The sequence below is a fragment of the Phaethon aethereus genome (assembly GCF_964289735.1).
Source record: "Phaethon aethereus genome assembly, chromosome: Z".
NCBI classification, from domain to species: domain Eukaryota; kingdom Metazoa; phylum Chordata; class Aves; order Phaethontiformes; family Phaethontidae; genus Phaethon; species Phaethon aethereus.
This window is the reverse complement of record NC_138577.1, coordinates 10,940,930-10,963,391: the sequence shown is the minus strand read 5'-3', so window position 1 is coordinate 10,963,391 and position 22,462 is coordinate 10,940,930. Positions and strand designations below refer to the sequence as shown.

The following is a 22,462-nucleotide window of genomic DNA, read 5'->3' as shown; positions in this document are numbered from 1 at the left end:
CATAAGACTTGGCTAAAGTTTAAATAAATTTTAAAAAAGCAGCCCCGACTATGAAAATCCACCCACCCTTGCACCATAACAGGACTACGGACATGCCTGAAGTGCTGCATGCCCAGGAGATACCAAAACTGGGCTCCTAGTATGCAACGGAAACTACCAACACTGTTGTCAAGAATGGTAACATTTTTCTCTCCCTCTTAAGGTTATTACCTAGATGCTGCTTTAATTCTCGTGTGAAAGTATGCTAAATGAGCATTTTAAAAGTGCCATCCCTTTCCTGCTGTTTGATACTGCACCAACATCTCATAGGAATGGTTTTCGTTTCAACTTGGGGAACGTATGTGAAATTGTTTGTTGTTACAGCTTGTCTAAGAGATTAAGAGAGCCTGGCCACATACAATCCAATAAACACAGAACTAAAATGGGTTCACTTTTGTACTCTGGTGCAACAATGACTATTAATGCTCACGGCAGATGATTGTTTTTTTAATAATTTACATTATTTAAAATAAAATTCAATTTACTACAGAACTCTGGTAAAATCCTTTTTAAAGTAAATGTGATCAAAACACCCCTTCATTTGATTGTAAAAGATTAAGTGGGGCTGGGAATCAGTACAAGATCCCCTCCAAACCTGGCCTGTTGACGTAGCTGTCCTCAAGCACTGCTGGCAGACGCCGTTGGGCCCCCGAGCACAGAACTGCCCAGCCAGAGGCCACATGGAAGAGGTGCTGATGACCTGCACTGTGCAGGGCTGCTCCAGCAGCACCAAGCCACTACAGGAGCCACAAGGGTGGCTGAAGAGGGCCTCGGGGCATGCTGCAGCTCCTGCTGCCTGGCAGGCAGATCCCAGAAAGAAGTCACCCTCAAAACAAGGCAGCGACCACAGCTGCACCTTCTCATCCCACCAGGTCTCCAGCCATTTGCAGGCAGAGTGCGAGGCCCCGGCTACTGTGTGGGTGACTGACGGCTCTTCAGGATCAGAGCCCTTACCTGGCTGCTGCTCTCCAGAGCCATCAGGAGGCACCTCCAGGTGTCTGTGCCTCTACACTTCCCCTCACAAGCCTTTCCACCAAGGCATCCAGACCTCGGTATCTGGCAGCAGCTAGCACCAGGCAGCAAGACCTCCCCACATCCAGGCTGAGCTTTGTTCCTAACTTGACAGCAGAGAATGACAGTACCAGAGTCACTAACGATGCACGGCACCCAAATCAATATTCAAATCTCATCACATTGTGTCACTTATTACACGTTTTTTCAGAATTGTCTCTCCTAAGCCATCCAGTTAATTCCCTCACTCCATTGTGTTTCCTTCTGTGAGAAGCCGTGCCAGAAACACGCTTCCAGCCTTCAGGCACCCAGGGACGTAAATCCAGAAGCCTCACTGCCAAAGCGAGACCAGTGTCACCAGGGAAGGCACAGATGGGTATGTCTCTTTGGAAGGAGGAGACCAGCTTCACAGGTATCACTTCCTGTCTTCAGCCCTCTGCTCTCACCTCTACAACTATCTCCATAAGCAGAGGGGTTACTGTAGTCGGGTTAAGAGCCAGCCCCTGTGGGGGCACTGTGAAAAAAACTTAACACACATTAGCACAACCAGAGATTATTTTATTCAGAAGTTTGGTCTAAACAGTTGTTTCTCTGCCGGCAAAGACTTCTTGCCCCTTCAGGGCTACCTGCTACCAGACTGAAACTCATTTGGTTATTGATTCTGAGAAAACTGAAACAAGCAACACAACTGAGTGCTCTCAGCAGTGACAGTAAAGCAGTTTGAGTTTTCTTTTCCAACTTTTGTGATTAATCAGGAACTCCATTTCCTTTATTCAAACTGTCGCATTTCTCACCTGGGAAGGAAAGGTGGGCAGCTGCTTTACCTGCACCCACAGAAACAGCAGCTGCTGAATGTCCTTCTGCAAGTTTTAATTTCAGCCCCACCACTAGAAGCTGGTGAAGCTCAATGCTACAGGATACGATGCAAGGCACTCTGCCTTGGTCCTACTCATCATTCATCTCCTATCTTCTACATACTTGCCAGCTACCATCTCTCTTCAGCATCATTTTGGTTTAAGTAAGGGTATGTAACTAACATAGTTGAGTACCTCACAGAGAATTCCAGGAATTAACACTGGACCCAAATTAGATGTTTCAGTCACATGAAGTTAACAACATAATGGAGACAAATGCCATCTCTTTCGGATCCAGATAAGCTAAAACCTCCTGAAAAACTGAGCGAATGAGCTGAGCCGTTTTCCTCTCCCAAAGTCCAACGGTCCCAGCTCCATGCTCCACTATGAGTCAGGATCCCTAGGCTTGGTTTTTGCGACAAAACAAAAATAAACCACAGAAAAAAGCAGCACGTTTCACCACTTCAGGCGTCTGCCCGGAGACCTCTGGCCGTTCTGCCCAATACAGACAGCATTCACGTGTGCCTACAAGAGCGGGCAGCACCTGGGCAGGCAGGATCTAGCATGTACTTCATCTGCTGAAGCCAAAGAGCATGAGAGATGGGAACCATGACACTGGGAGTTACATTTGAGGGTTTTATTAGTTGTTCTTCTGCAGAATCAAAATATTTAGCAAATAAAAAGACTCCTCAAGACTGCTGATATTTTATGTATTAAAGAACTTGAACAATGTACAACATAATACTCTGAACTATCAAAACCAACCCAAACCCTGATTTCTAGTACTAGATGTTATTATGCAATTCTATAGCAGTGTGAGAAATTGAACTAATGCAGTGAGTATATTTGTTTTAAAGAAAGTGCTTGAAAGAAACCTCCTGCATCACACTGAGTATTACGTAAAACAAAAAGATAACTGACTTCCTAGCAGGGCATTGTCTTAAATATCCTACAAGCCTGGGGGATTAAGAATACCGAGCTCCAGCTCTCTGCCTTCAGGTTCGAGAACCAGCACGAGATGCCGGTCCAGGCAGACTTCACAGTTTACTTGTTTTAAGAGAACTTTACACACAACTCTGCATTGGATGCTCATGTCTGGCAGAAGTGTTGGATGCATGGGTTAAAAAAAAACACAAGCGGAACAGCTTCTCTCTTTATGCATAGCGACAGTTTCTGAACCAGTGTTTTACTAAGTCAGAGACTAACTTTCAACCAAAAAATAAAACTCCATTGCACTAAAGGTCAAATTTAACCCGTCAATCTGGGCTGTGACACAGTCAAGTAATTCAGTACAAGCAGACACGGTGAAAGCAGCTTCAAAGAACCAAAGCATTCTAGTTTCAGAACCAACTTGGAATTCTTCTGTCCAACTCCAGTGCAACAGTGAGGGGGGAATACCACTCCTGTCTCCACCTATGTACAATTCCAGTAGAGGTTGGGCTGTCTAAACTCTCCGTGGCCAAGCTGGAAAAAGGAAACTTAGGAAAGGACACTTTAAAAATTTAATTTAAGAAAGCAAGTTGGCTCTCAGTGGAAAGAGAAATGCTGGCATGATGCACGCAGGCAGGCTTGTTCAGTCACTCTCCCATGTTTGTGAAAAGCCGGACTCCTTCCTGCCGAGAGCAAGTCACACTGGATGTGAAGGTGGTGGGGCTGGTCCTGCTCCGCTGCACGCCAAGAATCCAGGAATGTGTTTTCAGCTGGCTCCTGCGCGGGCCATTAGATCTTCCAAAGCATTGTGTTGGTCATTCTTATGTAGTAATAAGACCTCCTTAATGTCCTTTAGTTCAAAGCCCATTTCTTTAAATTGACTCATTAGCTGGAGAAGTTCTGTGATCTGAAAGACACAGACAGTCCATTATTTACAAAAGAAAAGAGGATCAGTGCTTGGTGGAGGTTTAGCACAGAGCCAGTCTTCAGCGACTGGGCACCACACGGTGTGGATTCCTCGTCCCCAAGTACAGCCCATTCCAGCTCTGTTTGGAGAAATCCAACAGAGCTCTGGGTGCAGTAGCCCATGGGGCCTCACCTTCAGTCCCTGTGTTTACAGTCCTGAATTTCCAAAATCCTCTTCTGCAAGGGCACCAAAGCACAGTCTGTAGGGTTGTCTCTCCCAGTAGGAAATTTATCAGCCTGGCCTAATTTGGGCTCCCAAAAATGCTGCTTAATGGCACCCTGCTCCCCCATCCAGAAGCTCCTGCTGCCTCTGAATTTTTTTGAAGTTACTTTGACTTTGGGAACAGTACAGTAGCCCTTGCTATCAGTTGGCTTCTCAGATCCAGGGTGAACCCAGGGGATTAGCACAAACCCTGCTGGACCCATTGTGCACAACACTACCAACGTGAACCACAAATCCTCCCTGAGCTTTGAAAAAATAAAGTGACAAGAAGTAAATAAGCTGATCAGACTTTTATGAACCCTCTGCCATTTACAGTGCCTCTGCTCCACTCCAGAGGAAAAAAAAAAAACCAAAAACAAGCAAGCAGGCTGAAATGAGCAATCAAGAGATTAGCCATTTCCAATAATTGGGTTAAGCTAATAGCAAATGTGTTTCCTGAAATCAGTCACTTCTCCCATCTTCACACTGTTGTTCCTCAGTTTGCAAACTCATCACTAAGTCCAAGAAAGGTGGGAGGGCATATATATTTTGGCGGGGGGGGGGGGGGGGGGGTGTGAGGGGTGGGGCTGAGTTGCACCTCTTAGGATTTCATACAACTTGGCACACAACAGGCTATCAGACTTTAAAAGATCCTGATGTCCTCTGCCCTGGCTACCTGCTCCCATCTCTGCACCTTCAGTGCTGGTAAAGCAGCCAGGAAACAAACCAGACCCCAAAAAACTTTTTCCAGCTTTTTCCAGAGCGAGCCTTAACCCTGTTTGCTGACCAGCCAGGCAGATGCGTTTGTACAAGGGAGAAAATTCACGGCCAGGGCAGGCTGGCACGGTTTGAAAGATAATTTGCTGCTTCTGAAATTAACTGTCTCTGTACCACACACCTTGCCTACAAAAGAACTCTGCATTCAAAACATTACAACCAGAATAAACAAGGTCTTTAAAAATCCCGTCCTCATAAAAACGCATGCAAGTGAGAGTGATAAAACAATGCAGAAGAATTTGAACACTTTAACATATATTCGCTTTATCACTGCAAGGATGTTCTTCAGCAGTCAGTTTGGAAACAAGGCAGCATTACCATGAAAGCCAGAATTACATCAGCCAGAGGAACTGCTGCTGGAATTCCCCACCATGGCCCATTCTCTTTATTCTGCAGCACATTGCATCCTCACCTTCTCCTCTGAACACTGGTGCATTTCCAAAGCTGCTTCAACAAGAAGTGGATCAAAGCCTTTCTCACAAAGCTGTCCATGTGCAAACAGGTAATCCAAAACCTGTGCGGAATGAAGAAAAGAAACTAAGTTTGTGGGATGGCATTTGCAGCGCACGGTTGAATACCATCTCTGTACTCGCAGAGGGGCCAACTATGACTCTACCCCAAGCTTCATCTGGGACCAAGATAAAGTCCTTCCTAGCAGAGTTGAGATGCTCTTTATGCAACAGCTTGTTTAGAGAAAACAAACAAGACCTTCTGTCCTCCTGTGCTCTCCCACCAGCTCTGAACATCATCTTCCACTCTAGTCAACACAGTCTCAGAAGCCTATTTTAGCCTTCCGTGCCTGATCACTGAGAAGAAGTTTAACTGTGCTTTTTATAGTACAAGTTTTTAAAATGAAACTGTAGGTCCAGCAGTCGAGATGTGTCAGCTTGTCTCAGACAGCCCCAAGAGCTGATGCAGTCTGAAAGCAGTCAGCCTTTTAACATCAACTCGGCGTACTGGTGTCTGAGCTGCAAATCCCAGCTCACACCCCCAGAAAGCACTGCCAAATTTCTTATCCGTCCTCAGCTTTGAGAGGTACAGGGAAGGGTCAGATAGATGATGCTAGGAAGGCAAAAGAATGCAGCCTGCAAATACAGCAGGATTTAAAACCACCCTCCTAAGGAACTTTTTTTCCATTTGATACTACAGTTCAGCCCAGCACACAGCTTAAACCACTCTCGATGCATAGGTAGTGGACAAGCAGGTTAGCTCCACAAGCAGAAGTCACTGGGACACTCCTCCTCCCCAGGCAACAGGCACAGTCCCACCAGGCCATGTTCTGCGCAGCACACAGGCTACCTAGGGTCAGCACGGAAAGTTTGGCCATGCTCTCCCCGCTTTAAGATGTTTGTTTGAAGGGGATCCAAGACCCAGAGTCACCCTTCACCCTGCAGTGCTTTATGCTCTGTGACCTGGTTTTAGCAAGTGTTTGAGGCAACGCACGAGGCAGGAAGCACCAGAAGTAGAGCGCACAAAACGAAGTCGCTCAGTGGTGCCTTGTGAGAAGCTTTCAGGGCTGTCTTAAGCCTGCAGGGACCAGTCTCTCTACAAGGAGAGACGTCAGCATCGTAACCTCTTGTGCTCAGAACAAGGGAAGCTGGTGGCTTTTTTGTCACGTGGCACTAAGCATGGCATAGAGCCTTGCTAAGCTTCCTTCAGATGGTTTTGTGGCTCCTGGGAAGGCTCTGTACCTCTCCCAGCTTCACATGGAGCCAAGGGCCCATCCCAAGCTCAGCACAGAGGTGTGGCTGACTCAAGCAGTCTCTCATCAGAAACATGCACTGACACCCTTTTCTTGGGTTTTGGGAGCCTTTACTGCCAGGTGACAACTCTTCTAGTGGTTAATACCACAGTGAGCTACAGGCTGCAACCCCCTGTTAGAACAGAAGTATTCCCCCCCATCCATTGTGTAAACCCAAGGTTGTTTCTCAGCAGAATCAGCATCCAATCAAGGGTTTCTTTTCCATTGCACAAGCTCTTACCTGGTCTATGTTCTGTCCCTTCTTCTTCATGGCTTTCAGGACGTTTTCAGGCGAGTACCCCATGTTGACGACCGTCTCTACACACTGCCTCTCGCTAGCGGAGAGGGCCTGCTGTAGTTCAGGAGCAGGGCCACCTGACCGCTTTGTGCAGCTGGTGTTATTGGGCACTTTAGACACTGGGAAATTTTGGTGTGTTACCTAAGGGGAAAACCCAGAGGCAGAGGTGATGGTCATCTTCTGCATCCCCACATCCTGTTTCTGGCTAGTGCAGAACCAGAATACCCCACATAATTGATCCGAGCGGCTTTCTGCACTTCCCTTGGGAAGTTACTCACTGTCAGGATGAAACCAAGCAGCGCACATAGTCTGACTCCCACCATATTCTCTTTACCCTCAACAACAATCAACAACACAGACTCTTCACAATATACCCTCTCCTGCTGGTGGGACTAACATCTTTTCAATACCCAACCTTTGCAACAGTGGAAGTCCTTATGACAGAGCCAAACCCTGTACCTCAGAGGAAGCACGAAGATTGCTTCTTTCAGCCCAAGTTTACTTGTCACCTGTGATTTTCTGTATTCAAAGGAACACTACTTGTGGAGATTTTCCAAAACAGAATCCAGTGCTAGCATGCAGGTATTTGGGAACTTACCACAGGGATTTCTGTTTCCTTGTAGTCTGGGTGTACCTGTTGGAGAGCACACAAATAAGATGACTATAAAGATTATGTGCTAGTGAGCAGAATTTGCTACAGCTGTGGAAGAGAAGGGTTTTATGGGACAGATCTGGGAATAAGTCTACTGCACTAGGGAGACTTGTGGTCTGATCAGGCTTCCACATGTGATATGCAGACATTATGCAGTTGTGTGTAGTTACAGAAAAGCCATCGTAAGGATCGTTTCTTCTCTCAGCGCTCTACAAACAGATTATACTCCAAGAAGGATGTGTCCCCCCTCATAATAATTGTAAATTTGTTTATTCCATCTCTGTAACGACTACATGTTCATACAGCTCAGTGTAACACCTTGGCTCCTTTCAGCTCTTGACCCAGTGCAGCCTGAATGAGTGATAATTTTGAAGTCATTGCCTAGAGACTTCTCTTGACTTTTTGACCATGAGAAGGGGCAGGAGAAACATACACCCCATTTCTACTTCCAAAGCACTGCATTTCATATGCCAAACATGCACAACATGGCACACTGGCTATAAAGAGCATGTGATTTTTCTACCAATGCCCAACGCCTGGTCCCATTCCCTGCGTGCTAACAAGGCTGGGTAACGTTCCCTGCTGTAAGCCTGCTCTGTTTCTGCAGAACCACCCCACTGCTTTATACTACTTCGCCCAAGATAACAGCAGAGCAAAGGCAGAACTTTGCCCCACCACATCTGTACATTTCAATTCATCCATTTAAAAGTCACCCTGCATTTTAAATAGGAATAGAAAAGACTGCAAGAAATCACTGTGGACCAAGAACCTCAGGTTTTTGCATTTCTTGATACATAATATGGCAACATAGTTTGAAAGCTCGTTTACTTTTTTCAGAAAGGCTGCCTTTGGGCCCAAAAAAACCTGTTTACAGAAAAACAGTTCTGAGAAATCTATTAGGATTTTGACAAATACCATTTATTTGCAAAAAACCCCAAACCACCATTAACAAGGTTTTGTTCTGCATTTCTGACCATTTTCATCTCCAAGGTAAGAATTTATCTTCTAGGAGACAAAACCTGAGAAATTATATTCAGTCTGATGGACCGGTTTACACTAGGACACTCTCCTCTTGGTGGCAGAAGGGTTTCAAGCTCTTTGCGCACACCCTATCCAGGCACTTTTGCCAGAGCAAAAAGCACTAGAACATGGGATACACTGGAATGGGGGTCTGGAGTAGCCCTGAAATCAGCTGGTTATCAGACTGAAAGATGATGCTTTGTTATTGATGCTGCAGCCACGAAAACCAAAACTGCTTCTGACAGCAGAGATTCAATAGTCTGGGAAAACCAGCATCTCCTCCTCCCTCTACTCGAGCTTGACAACCTGTGCTTGTGGTCAGTGACTTCCAGCGGTGGAGGGAAACACCTAAAGGAATGGCACAGGACAAAGCCACGACTGATCACTCAGCAGCCGTGCTCCCTGATGTCTCAAAGCTGTCTTTCATTGCCCTTCAAGAAGCAGATATGCAGTGCTTTCAGTATGTGCTTGCACACTGTGCCTACTCTTAGGGACTTCCTATAATGGCCAGAAGCCCTGCTTGCAGCTGGTGTCCCCACACACACCACACTCCTGCAGCAGCATGTTCTAAATGGTCCACCAGGAGTGCCCCATCCTCCCATAAACAGAGATTTCTGTAAATAAAATGCACTATACTAGTCACATTTCTGATCAGCTTTGTTTAATTTCAACCTGTTTTCTTCACTAGTCATTTCTCCCTCTACCAATGCTGCAAAAAGCAAACCAGTGAGCTTCAAAAAAAGAGGAGAGGGGACCACCCAAAACAGAATCAGTGGAGCCACAGAGAAATCACAGGTTTATTTCCATCCAAAAAATTCTACATTGAATTCATAGAATCATAGAAAAGTTTGATTTAGAAGGGATCTTTAAAGGTCATCTAGTCTAAGTCCCTGCAGTGAGCAGGGACATCTTCAACTACAGTAGGTTGCTCAGAGCCCCGTCCAAGCAACCTGGAATGTTTCCAGGGATGGGGCATCCACTGCCTCTCTGGGCAACCTGTGCCAGTGTTTCACCACCCTTGTTGTGAGAAATTTCTAGAAGTAAAAAAATTGTAAAAAATTAACTGGTAAACCATAAAGTCTAATGGTAACGTCAAACCCAAAATTATGATTTCTAGTCTTGTGAGAAAAAATTATACATCAAATTACTGTGGCATACACTGGGACATATAATTGTCCTGAGGCTTTCTAAAAAGGACAGGCTTACTCTTATGTAACTTGGGGGGGGGGGGGGGGGGGAAGGTACTTGGTAAAAAAACAACTTTGGTACTTAAATCAAACTTGCAACAGGCCCTGCTAAAAAAGTCTGTCCCCATCTTTCTTCTAAGCCTCCTTTAAGTACCAAAACTTAAAAGTTTTAAACTAAAAGAGGCCTGTAGTGATAGGACAAGGGGTAATGGTTTTGAACTAAAAAGAAGGTAGATTCAGACTAGATCTAAGGAAGAAATTTTTCACACTGAGGGTGGTTAAACTCTGGCACAGGTTGCCCAGAGAGGGGCTAGATGCCCCATCCCTGCAAACACTCCAGGTTAGGTTAGACAGGGCTCTAAGCAACCTGATCCGGTTGAAGATGTCCCTGCTCACTGCAGGGGGGTTGGACTAGATGGCCTTTAGAGGCCCCTTTCAACCCCAACCGTTCTACGATTATATGATTTTGTCAAAGCTTACTGTATTAAATTTGTTCTGGTGATCAACAAACAGCTGTTATGTTGTGCCCTGATGAATACATTAGTTGTCAGAATACTGTATTTCACAAGTAATAGTGCATTTACCTAAGCCTGAAAACACGTGAGAGAACAACAGGAGAGCACATGGTTTCACACAAAAAAAACCCCACAGTATGCCAGTAAGACCACAGAACCACTACTTATATTGGACAGAAGAAACCAGATTATTTTAGAGCCAGCTAAAGGATTTGACTATACAGCTTTTACTAGGCTTCATGAGTATTGGTGTCCAGATCTTGGGTTTTGGAAAAAAAGCCCACAAGCTTACTCAAATCTCTGCTTTTACTCACAAAGCGACAAAGACAACAGCTGACGTGCAGTTAAGTGTCCTCAAAGTAATTTTAGAACTTGCTCTAGGTTTGAGGAAACAAAGCGTCAACCTCCCATCTCAGAGCGGTATGGTAACTAACTGTAACGTTAAGTGATCTGAGATGATCTTCAAGAATGGTTTTGGTATCTACCAAGCAATCCGTCCACCCCACTTCACAAGGAAGAGGGTAAATACCAGATTTCAGACCACCACCATTTTAAAAGGATCTCAGGAAGAAAAAAAAAAAAAAAGAAAAAAAACGACATTTGTTTCACTGCAGGTCATCTGCAAGCACTGTTTTCTTTTCTGAATGACACAGCACATCTTAATGTATTATTGCTTCTATTCCTTGAAAAGCCTGCATATCCCCTTACTTCCAGCAAATAAATAAGCAAGCCAAGGAATGAATCTAGAAGAGATTTAACTCAAAACTTAGTAGCACTTCAGAATCCAATATATCTCAGTCCGGTAAGCCAGAATATAAGACTGTACAAAGATGATCTCATGTGTTTAGCTCAAATGTGTGCAACTACAAACAACAACAGCTGAAGACCTAAAAGAAAAATCACCAGAACTGGTCTAATGTATTGCGTTTGCATTGCAATGTTTTGGTTGCAGGAGGGCTACAGGGGACTTCTGTGAGAAGCTCATAGAAGCTTCCCCCATATCTGATGGAGACAGTGCCAGCCGGCTCCAAGGTGGATCCACTGCTGGCCAAGGCCAAGCCCATCAGCAATAGTGGCAGCGCCTCTAGGAGAACAGTTAAGAAGGGTAAAAACTGCTGCACAACTTTGCCAGAAAGAGGAGTGAAAATATGTGAGAGGAACAACTCTGCAGCCACCAAGGTCAGTGCAGAAGGAGGCTGGAGGGGCTCCAGGTGCCAGAGCAGAGATTCCCTGGCATCCCCTGGGGAAGCCGGCTGTGCCCCTGCGGCCATGGAGCTCCACGGGGGAGCAGATCTCCACCCACACCCGGGGAGGGCCCCACGCCAGAGCAGGGGGACACCCGAAGGAGGCCGTGACCCCGTGAGAAGTCCACGCTGGAGCCAGCTCCTGGCAGGACCTGTGGCCCCGTGGGGAGAGGAGCTCCGGCTGCAGCAGGTTTGCTGGCAGGACTTGTGACCCCGTGGGGGACCCAGGCTGGAGCAGCCTGTTCCTGAAGGACAGCGCCCATGGGGGGACCCAGGCTGGAGCAGTTCATGAAGAACTGCAGCCTGCGGGACTAAAAGGACTCATGCTGGAGAATTTTGTGGAGGACTGTCTCCCGTGGGAGGGACCCCAGGCTGGAGCAGGGGGAAGAGGGTGAGGAGTCCTCCCCCTGAAGAGGAAGGAGCGGCAGAGACAAGGTGTGATGGACTGACCACAACCCCCATTCCCTGTCCCCCTGTGCCGCTCAGGAGGGGAGGAGGGAAAGAAAATCAGGAGTGAAGTTGAGCCTGGGAAGAAGGGAGGGGTGGGGGGAAGGTGTTGTAAGGTTTGGTTTTATTTCTCATTAACCTACTATGATTTGATTGGTAATAAATTAAACTAATTTCCCCAAGCTGAGTCTGCTTTGCCTGTGACAGTAACTGCTGAATGATCTCCCCCTGTCCTTATCATGACCCATGAACTACTTGTTATACTTTCTCTCCCTTGTCCAGCCGAGATGGAGAGTGATAGAGCAGCTTTGGCAGGCATCTGCTGTCTAGCCAGGGTCAGCCCACCACACCTAGAAACTTCAGATTTTGGAGAAACCTGCAGAGTAATAACCTGAGTCTCAGAACTGCCAGCATGAAGACCTACTGGATTGATGAATTTGCTGTGTAAATTAAGAGGATCTCCACATTGTTCCCATTAAATGAAACTAAAACCAAAAGCCACAGGACATTTTAGAAGCAACACTTGCCTCCGCACCTCCACATCTCCCCAGCAACCCCAAATCTAATCCACTGCATATTTACCATAGTTGCTGTGATTTGAGATGAGTCGTCTTCTGTACAAACTGTCGACACAGCCAGGTAAGGCAGCCTGGATGAAGAGGATAATGTCGATGTCTCCATGCCACTGTCCTCATTTAGGGCGGAAAGACCAACCATATGGTGTCCATTCAGTTCACTAGCCTTACTCTGAGCACAGGTCTGCAAAGAGCTGAGCAAAGTGCCATTGCGGAGACAGGTAGTGCTGTGGAAAGTGCTTGTGAGCTTTGATGATTTTTGATCACTCTCATCAGAGTCAAGTTTAGGAAAGGATAGGGATTTGATATTGCTCACTGAAGTGATAGGGGACAGGGACACTTTGGAAGACAAGGACATCTTTTCACAGTTTCCCAACTGTGGTAAAGTGATAAAGCCATTGGGTTTGTGAAGGGGCTTGAAGTCCAACGTGGCCCTTTCTATAGATGCCAGAACTTCCTCGTCTTGCACCACAGACTCAGACCCTCCTTTGGGCAAAGTATTATCTAACAGCTGGGCAACAATTGGCCCAGTAGTACCAACATGAATTTCAAGAATATTTTTTAATTCCTCCTTATCATCAATAGTTTTTAATTCCAGTTTGTCAAATGGGTCTTCTTCACATTCAAAATCAGCTGGGTTGAAGTCTGTTTTTGGACAAGGTGGACTGAGAACCTTTTGCTTCACAGCACTGCTGTTGGCTGGTGTGGGAGTAAGAATATTATTGTGCTGCAGGCTAGCAAGTATGGGGTTAATAGGAGGTGGCATGGCCTCAGGGCAAGGTCCCTCCGAGAACCCCATTTTGTTGCTGTCCTCTGGAGCTGCTTTTGAGTTTGCTAGCGATTCTTCTGCCTTGCGTTCAGCTTCTTTCTGGGCAGTTTCAATTTTTTTGATATCTTCAGCCCACTGGATTGTTTTCTTTTCCAGTGAGAAGTCATACTGACCAGGGGCAGAGGGGAAAGCAGAGAAAAAAAAAAAAATTATAAGGATCATAGCCACTACTTCTAACAGCAACATAAGTAATATAGAGTAAGAGCTACATGAATTACCATGGACAGGCATAACTTTTTTCCACAGCATCTTTTGTAACCTACAGACTGGCAAAACCAGAAGACACCAGAAGTAGTTCATTTTGCCTCAAGCAGCAAAATCTGGCTGCCGTCTGGGTTAGAATATCATACTTTGTCTCCTTCCTACACTTAATTTCACTTTAGACCTGCTGATCATTCCAAGATCAGTTTTGCATCCCTCTCACCTCTCCTCCCAGCAGAATAGACAATAGCAAGGGGAAGTCGAATGCATTACTAGATGGACAATCATACCCAGGTCTGGCACCACTGAACTAACCCCCGCGCACAAGTTCCACAAATACTAAGGGACTTGGTATCACGAGTTTTACACCCACTGGTTTAAGAGGCATTGGTATTCTTACACCAGTGCCAGTAGCTCACCAGCCAAAAGGGATATACTGGCCACATCGATGATGACAACTACCTGCAGCAACAGATTTTGCTGCAGTTACTGGCATGACAGGCTCCCGCAAGCTTTTCTCATTTAACATCAGCTCTCTCAGGGCCAGCTTAACACAGGAAGGCATTTGTAAGCTATTCAGTTTCGTAAGGCATTTTGTAAGCTACCAGTTTACTGGCCACCGTAGCGGCCTGGTTGAGAGGACAAAATTCTGAACAGACTAGATCTACCTAAAGCTCTAATATCTTATGAAGAATGAACAGCCTCAAATGCTCTTTGAATATTCACAAAATGTTCAGAAAACACAGCCTACAAGCTACATCCAGGGTATAACCTACCTGTGACTCACAAGAAGTCATAAGAAATCCTTGCCAGGGTAATGGTACATAACCAAACAAGAGTGCTCTTGCCACGGGACTACTAGGTCATACAAATCCCTAGCTCTAAAGAACAACAAGCCAGCAAGGCTTGCTAGGCCTCTACTAGGCTTTTCTGGGACTTGTTATGAGTTGCGCAACACCCCATCCTACAGTGGGCTCCAGTGAGACCCTGGAAACCTCTCGTCTCAAGTGTATTAACAGTTCTTCCTTCCCTTAGCTCCAAGACTCCAACAGGAGTGATACACAATTTATCAGCAAGGTACCTTTGAAAAACAACTCACTGGCAGAAGTACTGGGCACTACTCATTACACACTCTTTGCTATTTGAGCAGAGCTGTCAAGTTTTGTGTGAGTGTATATGTATACAGTCATATATGGCCAAAATTGGCCAAAGCTGTATTTTTTTTAGTACTAAAAAATTGGGAGCTATTTGTATAAAAATATATGGCTTTGGTCAATTTTGCTTCCCTGCATTTTTTTTTTTTTAACCAGCTCTCACTACAGATGTAAAGAAGTCAAATTGCACTGCAAGAAGCCTATTTTACATAATGACATCATACTATGCAAGCCATTACAGTCCAATCAGCATGCTATACTTGAGCCTCAGCTTGGCAGGAAAATGGAGACATAGCACAATGAAGCCAGCAATAGGATGTTAAGAGTCTCCTTTAGCTCCCCCACATCAGCTTAAGTGGGTGGAAATACGTGTAACAGGACAATCAGGTAATCATTTAATAATTATAATGCAAACGCCATGATGTATGGTAACACACAGGGCAGAAAAAAACAGTAGAACCATCTACAGCAATCTGTGACAGCTGAAGTGAAAACAATTATCAGTTGGCACTGGTCAAGGAAAATCACAGATCCAAATGAGAAAATATAGTTCAATTAGATTTCCTGTATCACAACCTGCATTTGGAAATTAGATTTTCAACAATTACACTAAAGCAATGGATTTTATGCTGCCAAGAGTTTATGGTAACAGAGACATGCTTCTCAAAGACCTGGAAGCTATCTGTACTGAACTGTAACCTGTTTGCCCTACAGCTGGAAAATAATTCCCACTGAGAACTGCAGAGAAAACAAGAACTGGAAATTTATTTCTTCACCATGCTATTGTAGGAACCCATACAATAAGGTCATAGAAACACTTGTTACCCTCAACCAAGATTCTGCAAGTGCGCTATAGCATGGGTGTATCAGGTCTTACCATTTTTCCTCGTAAAAATGCTACTCAAATTTAGTCAGAGTAACATTTATACCTGTAACTATTACACAAAAACATTGTTGTTTTTTTGAAGTAGATAGACTAAAATAAATGCTATTAGGCTTTTTAAAGTGATAAGAAGCAGAAGCTTTTTGTATGGCCTATCATATTTTTGTCTTTCTATATGCTCTAAAAGATCCTCTGCAACTGCTGCCTGGCATACAAATACGACTCTACAGGACCAACAAGACTAACATTTGAACACATATGCAAACTGTGACTACTTGCAATTTACAGTACCACATGTTGGGGGCCAGGGGTGAGGGGGAAGAGAGCAGAATGGCAAAACACATCACCTACCTGGGCTTCTCGGACAAGCTGATTAGAATCAGGCAGGCAGAAACCAATGGGTAATCCAATCTTTGCTGGGGTTTTGAATTTGTCTCCTATCTTAAATGGGACGTCATCAAGATAACTGAAAGGCCCTAAGATCAAAAACAGAAATTATATCAAAAAACCTCGCAAGTTTAACACATTCAATTAAGACTCACATTTCTGTATTTGGGAGCTATTTTATCTGTGCTGCCCCAACTACACTAGGTGACTCAATACCAAGTTGCTTGATCAGAAACACGTTGAATCTGCTTGGACTTCATTGCATCAGTTTTGGTATTGGTGGGGGTTTTTTGTGTGTTTATTTTTGATGTTCTAGGCCATAACTATTAAAAAAAAACCCCAACAAATACACAATACAACAATTGAACAGATTTTGAAGTCAATATACCCAACATCTTAGCTTCCCTCTGACAAGACTATGCCTACACAACTGGAAGCTGAAGCTCTCCTGAACACTGTATGTCTGTTGTGCCTCTATAATAAGATTAATCACTTTTTGTCATATTCAAAATAGGCTTTAAAAATGACACAGCTTTAGAGCAGCTAAGACAAACTGAAATCCAGGTTTTGACATACAATTAGGAAGTAACATTTGGGCAGAAGCGGTCACAAGGGCACAGTGGCCCAAAGTCTAGAAACTCCACTTTAACCAAAACACAGAGAAGTACCTCAAGACTATTTGGCATAGCAATTCTGATTTTCTGAAACATGTCAATCTAACTTAATCACCTGTCTGGTTTGTGATCACTGCAACGAGGGGCCTCAGACCTATTTCATGGTCTTCCATCTGTCCTTTATATTTATGACTTACACGTAGTATTTAAAATGTGTTTCAGGACAGAAGTCTTCAGGCATTCTGCAAACTCGTGGGGCAGAATCATTCAGAGATCAAACACCTCCAAGGAGCCAGACTATAAGTCTGTTTTCCTTGAACTGCTGTGAAGAAGTACTACAAAACTCACAAAAAAAATTGCACTCAGTTTCTTGATTAACTGAAAGGCGTCTCTTGGATCACTGGCCTAACCCTTTTGGAACTACAGGCAAGGTTTCTGGCTGTGTATAACAATCTGAAGTGTTCCTCTAACACTCATTTGTAACTTCCTTCTGAGTGTTGCAGATCCAAAACGATTTAGTGGCAACATGTAAGATGGTGTTCAGTGACTAACCTCTTGCTGAGTGAGCTGTGACTTGCCATTTTTATCTGACCCATTTTCATACTCGAATGACAGTTTAAGTATTGTTTGTGCTCCTTCACTGTTGACTCATCTACAACAAGGCAGCCACAGGCTCCAAAAGGCTGAGCAGCTTTCAAAAACAGGAACATCCTGTTAATTTGGAGTTAAACATTTAGGTGTTGTCATCACTTGAGCTCTCATACTATGCACCACACTGGCTGGTCCCAGAGTCCTGTTAGGGCACAGGTGGTATTTCCTCCAGCTTTGAAACCATCAGGCTGAATAACCTACATCCCACCTGTACCACCAGGATGAAAAAATGCTCCAGGCACAATATAATAGTATTTTCACTGATCCTTACTGAGAAGCACTCATTCAAGCATTACACAGCACAGCATCCAGATGGCACCTCACTGGCCACCAATACCACAATTTGCAACACAGCCACCAAACCGTATTTGAGCTGGTAATTCGAGAACCTGGATATGCCAAAGAGTTTGCTTATGCAAAAATAGCAACTGTGGCAGCTTTTGCACCAAGAGTGTGAAATCATGGTCAGGTCAGAGACAACCCGATCTCCCGACTGCTCAGAGGCTGCTGCTACTATGCCCTGCTTAGTTCCACTGGCATGAGTCCTGCTCTAACCAGGATGACCCAAGCGAAGCAGGATTACCTCTCTGCACCGATCTAAGAGCCCAAAATTGCTCATTGTGCAAATACTTGTCTTATTAGACCTATTGACACAGCAAGTGGTAGATACCTCCCCCTGCACAGCCTTCTTGTTTGCCTGAAATAGATACTAGCCTCAGAGGGTACAAGCACACACTGTGGTATTTACGTAGCAATACTCTTTGTTTTGGTACAGTAAAAAAACCTAAACACACGTAGACTACATGGGCTGCACTGGCAGCTGCCAGTTTTACCTCAACAGCTAGACTAAGGAATAAAAACCTTATAGTGTCTTCCCTGTATATTGAATTTTTTTTAACAATGACTGCTGCTATAACCTCATCTTGAATACAACACTTCTACAAAACCCGCAAGCACATGTTAAAAAACACATCCAGTGTTTTAGGACACCTGATGGCAAAAAGTCCTTCTGAAGCAAAACATTGATGCACATAGCATTCCTTCTGTTCCAGCCCAATCAGAACAGTACTTGTCTAGTGAAGTTAAAATCTGGTCCAGAAACCCAAGAATCCTCCTCTTTTTGTAAATGGATGACCCTTCTGCCTGAATGCACTGATGGGTAGGGGTGCAAATTGTTTTAAATGGCAAATTCTAAAGCAATAAGCAAAACCTACGTACAGGAAGCATTATGCAAGCTACTGTTTCAATAGTCACATGTTCAAGTGAAGCAATTATTTTTTTTTAAACTGTTATTTAATATGGCTGTTAGATACTTCATCCTTTCAGCAGTTAAAAGGAAGTTCTGAGAATAGCCTTGGCAAAACTGTACCTGTCAGTCTGATCTCTGACACTGCACACTATATGATATTTCTGGCCCAAGGACCTACTACAAGAGTAAGATTTCTGACCACTTCAGTGTAAGGCAGAAACCACTGGCCAACTCATAGAAGTGTCCTCAAGTTTGGTAGCAAAATGGAAACATTTCAGATGAAACCATTTACTGCTTATAAAGGGGGACATGTGCTGAAACCAAGTGGAACTTAGTTTTTGTGGTCACACAAACCAGATTTAGGTAATTTTCAGAAACTGGAGTTAAAAGCTTGTAAGTTCTATAGTGATAGTGACAATACAACAGCAATATTAAAGTATTGCACTTGGTATAACCCACGCCTTTTGCACAACAGACAAGAGCTGCATTTCTAGATGCACGAATTACTAGAACCTAAGCTTGAACTTCCAATTATTCAAATTACAGGTGAGCATTTGAAGTTACACACTTAGGCATAGTTAAAGGTGTATGCTAATACCCTTCAAGACAGTAAAAGAGTTCCTTCCTCTCCATCCATACCTTCTTCACCTTCAATCTGAACATGATCCTCAGCAACCTGCTCTAGGTAGCTCTGCTTGAGCAGGGGGTTTGGACATGATGATCTTCAGAGGTCCCTACCAACCTCTGCCATTCTGTGGTTCAACAATAGTCCTCTAACCTCCAGTAAGCAGCTCAACAATAAGTACAAGGAATGCATTAACTATATTGACAGATTTCATCAGCCTGCCAGAGACACTGAGCCAAAGGTAGCTGTGGATGCTTTACAGTAAGCCAAGATTTACTTGGAGGGATTAATTCTTAACAACCCTGACGAAGACTGAAACATTTGCCCTGCTGATTTCTTAAGACATAAGCCAAGGAAGTTGCTCCACTACTGCTCAGAAACAGCACTGTTACAGTGTCACTGCTATCATTAGGAACAGAGGGTACACAAAAGGGTTAACAAGTTAACCAGCCAGCTTACAGCACCATTTGTTTTGATCTTATTATTTTGAAGCCAGGAGCATGTTCCACCGCACTGTACTCTTTTCACAAATATTTAAGATAGGTTGAATTCTAGCTCCAAGCAGTGTCTTTGCTAGTCTGGTTTAGGAAGCAGAAGAGAAACAAACACAGACTCAAAAGACAAGCAGTTCAGAGTGTTCATAGGGACTATTCACATATACAAGAGAAAAACTGCTGAAGAGCTGGCAGTTATGTAATAAAGAAATTAATTGTCTTGCAGCACAATCATTGGGCCACAGCAAAGGATACCATCTAAAAATTACATTTTAATAGGCCATTTTTATTAATCCTTAACCATGTATTAAGTGAGGTATTTCTTATTCTGTAATTCAGCTTTACACTTGCAAGACTAAATAAAAAGCTCAAGGAAAAATGGAATTCCCCAGGACCCTCTATACCCCTCTTATCCAGGAAGACCAAGGCTGAGTTTCTAAAAGCAAAAGTTTTTATAACATAAAAAATCATGTTAGAAATTGGCTTGCCAATGTGACGCCCGTCTACAAGAAAGGCCGGAAGGAGGATCCTGGGAACTACAGGCCTGTCAGCCTGACCTCTGTACTGGGGAAGATTATGGAGCGGTTGGTCTTGAGAGTGCTCACAGGGCATCTGCAGGACAACCAAGGGATCAGGCCCAGCCAGCATGGGTTCATGAAAGGCAGGTCCGGCTTGACCAACCTGATCTCCTTCTATGACCAGGTGACCCGCCTAGTGGATGAGGGAAAGACTGTGGACGTTGTCTACCTGGACTTTAGTAAAGCCTTTGACAGCGTCTCCCACAGCATTCTCCTGGAGAAACTGGCGGCTCATGGCTTAGACAGGTTTACTCTTCGCTGGGTGAGGAACTGGCTGGATGGCCGAGCCCAGAGAGTTGTGGTGAACGGCGTTAAATCCGGCTGGCGGCCGGTCACAAGCGGTGTTCCCCAGGGCTCGGTTCTGGGGCCGGTCATGTTCAATATCTTTATTGATGATCTGGATGAGGGAATCGAGTGCTCCCTCAGTAAGTATGCAGATGACACCAAGTTGGGTGGGAGTGTTGATCTGCTGGAGGGTAGGAGGGCTCTGCAGAGGGATCTGGACAGGCTGGATCGATGGGCAGAGGCCAACTGTATGAGGTTTAATAAGGCCAAGTGCAGGGTCCTGCACTTCGGCCACAACACCACCATGCAACGCTACAGGCTTGGGGAGGAGTGGCTAGAGAGCAGCCCGGCAGAAAGGGACCTGGGGGTGCTGGTTGACAGCCGGCTGAATATGAGCCAGCAGTGTGCCCAGGTGGCCAAGAAGGCCAACAGTGTCCTGGCCTGTATCAGGAATAGTGTGGCCAGCAGGAGTAGGGAAGTGATTGTGCCCCTGTACTCGGCACTGGTGAGGCCGCACCTTGAATACTGTGTTCAGTTTTGCGCCCCTCACTACAAGAAGGATGTTGAGGTGCTGGAGCGTGTCCAGAGAAGGGCAACGAAGCTGGTGAGGGGTCTGGAGCACAAGTCTTATGAGGAGCGGCTGAGGGAACTGGGGTTGTTGAGTGTGGAGAAGAGGAGGCTGAGAGGAGACCTTATCGCTCTCTACAACTACCTGAAAGGGGGTTGTGGTGACGAGGGTGTTGGTCTCTTCTCCCAAGTAACTAGCGATAGGATGAGAGGAAATGGCCTCAGGTTGCGCCAGGGGAGGTTTAGATTGGATATTAGGAAAAATTTCTTCACTGAGAGGGTGGTCAGGCATTGGAACAGGCTGCCCAGGGAGGTGGTGGAGCCGCCATCTCTGGAAGTGTTCAAAAAACGTGTGGATGTGGCGCTTCAGGACATGGTTTAGGGGACGTGGTGGCGCTGGATTAATGGTTGGACTTGATGATCTTGAAGGTCCTTTCCAACCTAGGGGTTCTGTGATTTCACATGAACCTCCCTGTACTACCTTAAATTATTACTAATTTGAAGAAGTTACATTATGTACAACAAATGTTCCACAGAAATATTAATCCTTCCAAATTACAACTCATTTTCTAAATTATAAGCACATATACAGGCAAATAATTTTAATGATACCAATCATCTGTATGACATTACACAGAAATTCTCTTCTTCATTTGCCTGCTGCACCAGATTAGTCCAATTCAAGAAAATATTCACTGCTGAGCAAAAAGCAAGCATAGCTCAATGAGACATTAAAAGCTCCACTTTTAGTCCAACTTGTCACTTGACTTCCATACAAAGGAGTTACATATCTAGTGTCCACTTCAGCAAACATCAGATGAGTATCACAACTGCAGCTCAGCTTTGATTTTGAAGGGGGATGTGGGGGAAAGTATTATTCTACCATGAAGGAGTGGGGAACAGTTACAGGCTGAATTTCAGCTTAACCAGAGAACAGGCACAGCATCAGCAAGCAGCTATGCAAGAAGGAAGCCAGGGCACTTCATTCCTAATAAAAAAACTACTCAGAGTCTAAACACATTAGTCTCAATGGACTGTCTAGGCTGGGACATTAGTCAGCAGCAATAGTAGGATTGATCCTGGTGAAAAGACAAGGATACCAAATTTCACTTACCATGAGAGTCAGATCCCAACTTCTTAGAAGCCATTTAGAACCTGAAAAACATTTTAAAACAGCTTTAACAACTTCATACATGTGGCACAGCATAACTCTCTGCCGTTCTGCAGAGTCTTAGCTGTAGATCATGGGACACGTTGCAGACACTTGGTGTTTATCCCGCTCCCAAGATAGATAAGCAAACCTATTTTATAGCCTTAAGAATTGACTGAGCAGACAAATAACTTAGCCCAGGGCCTGACAATCTAAATGGCAAAATGAAAACAACAAAAAAACCACCACAGCCGAGAAGCAGACAGGCTGATGAGGAAGGCAGAGAGTTCCACATGACTCTGCTCAGAGGCTGCGCTGTCCCAGTCCCACAGAGCAC

General features: G+C 44.7%; 1 protein-coding gene across 1 annotated transcript; it reads right to left on the bottom strand.

The window, feature by feature from the left end:
* Window positions 1–3,600: 3,600 nt before the first annotated feature.
* UBAP1 (ubiquitin associated protein 1) lies at window positions 3,601–22,123 on the bottom strand (the record flags this gene model as incomplete). The annotated part of the gene is made up of 6 exons (XM_082013116.1): window positions 3,601–3,741; window positions 5,192–5,293; window positions 6,762–6,959; window positions 12,466–13,395; window positions 15,877–16,001; window positions 22,090–22,123. 6 exons carry the CDS (start codon window positions 22,121–22,123, stop codon window positions 3,601–3,603), a joined length of 1,530 nt encoding a protein of 509 aa, XP_081869242.1.
* Window positions 22,124–22,462: the final 339 nt, after the last annotated feature.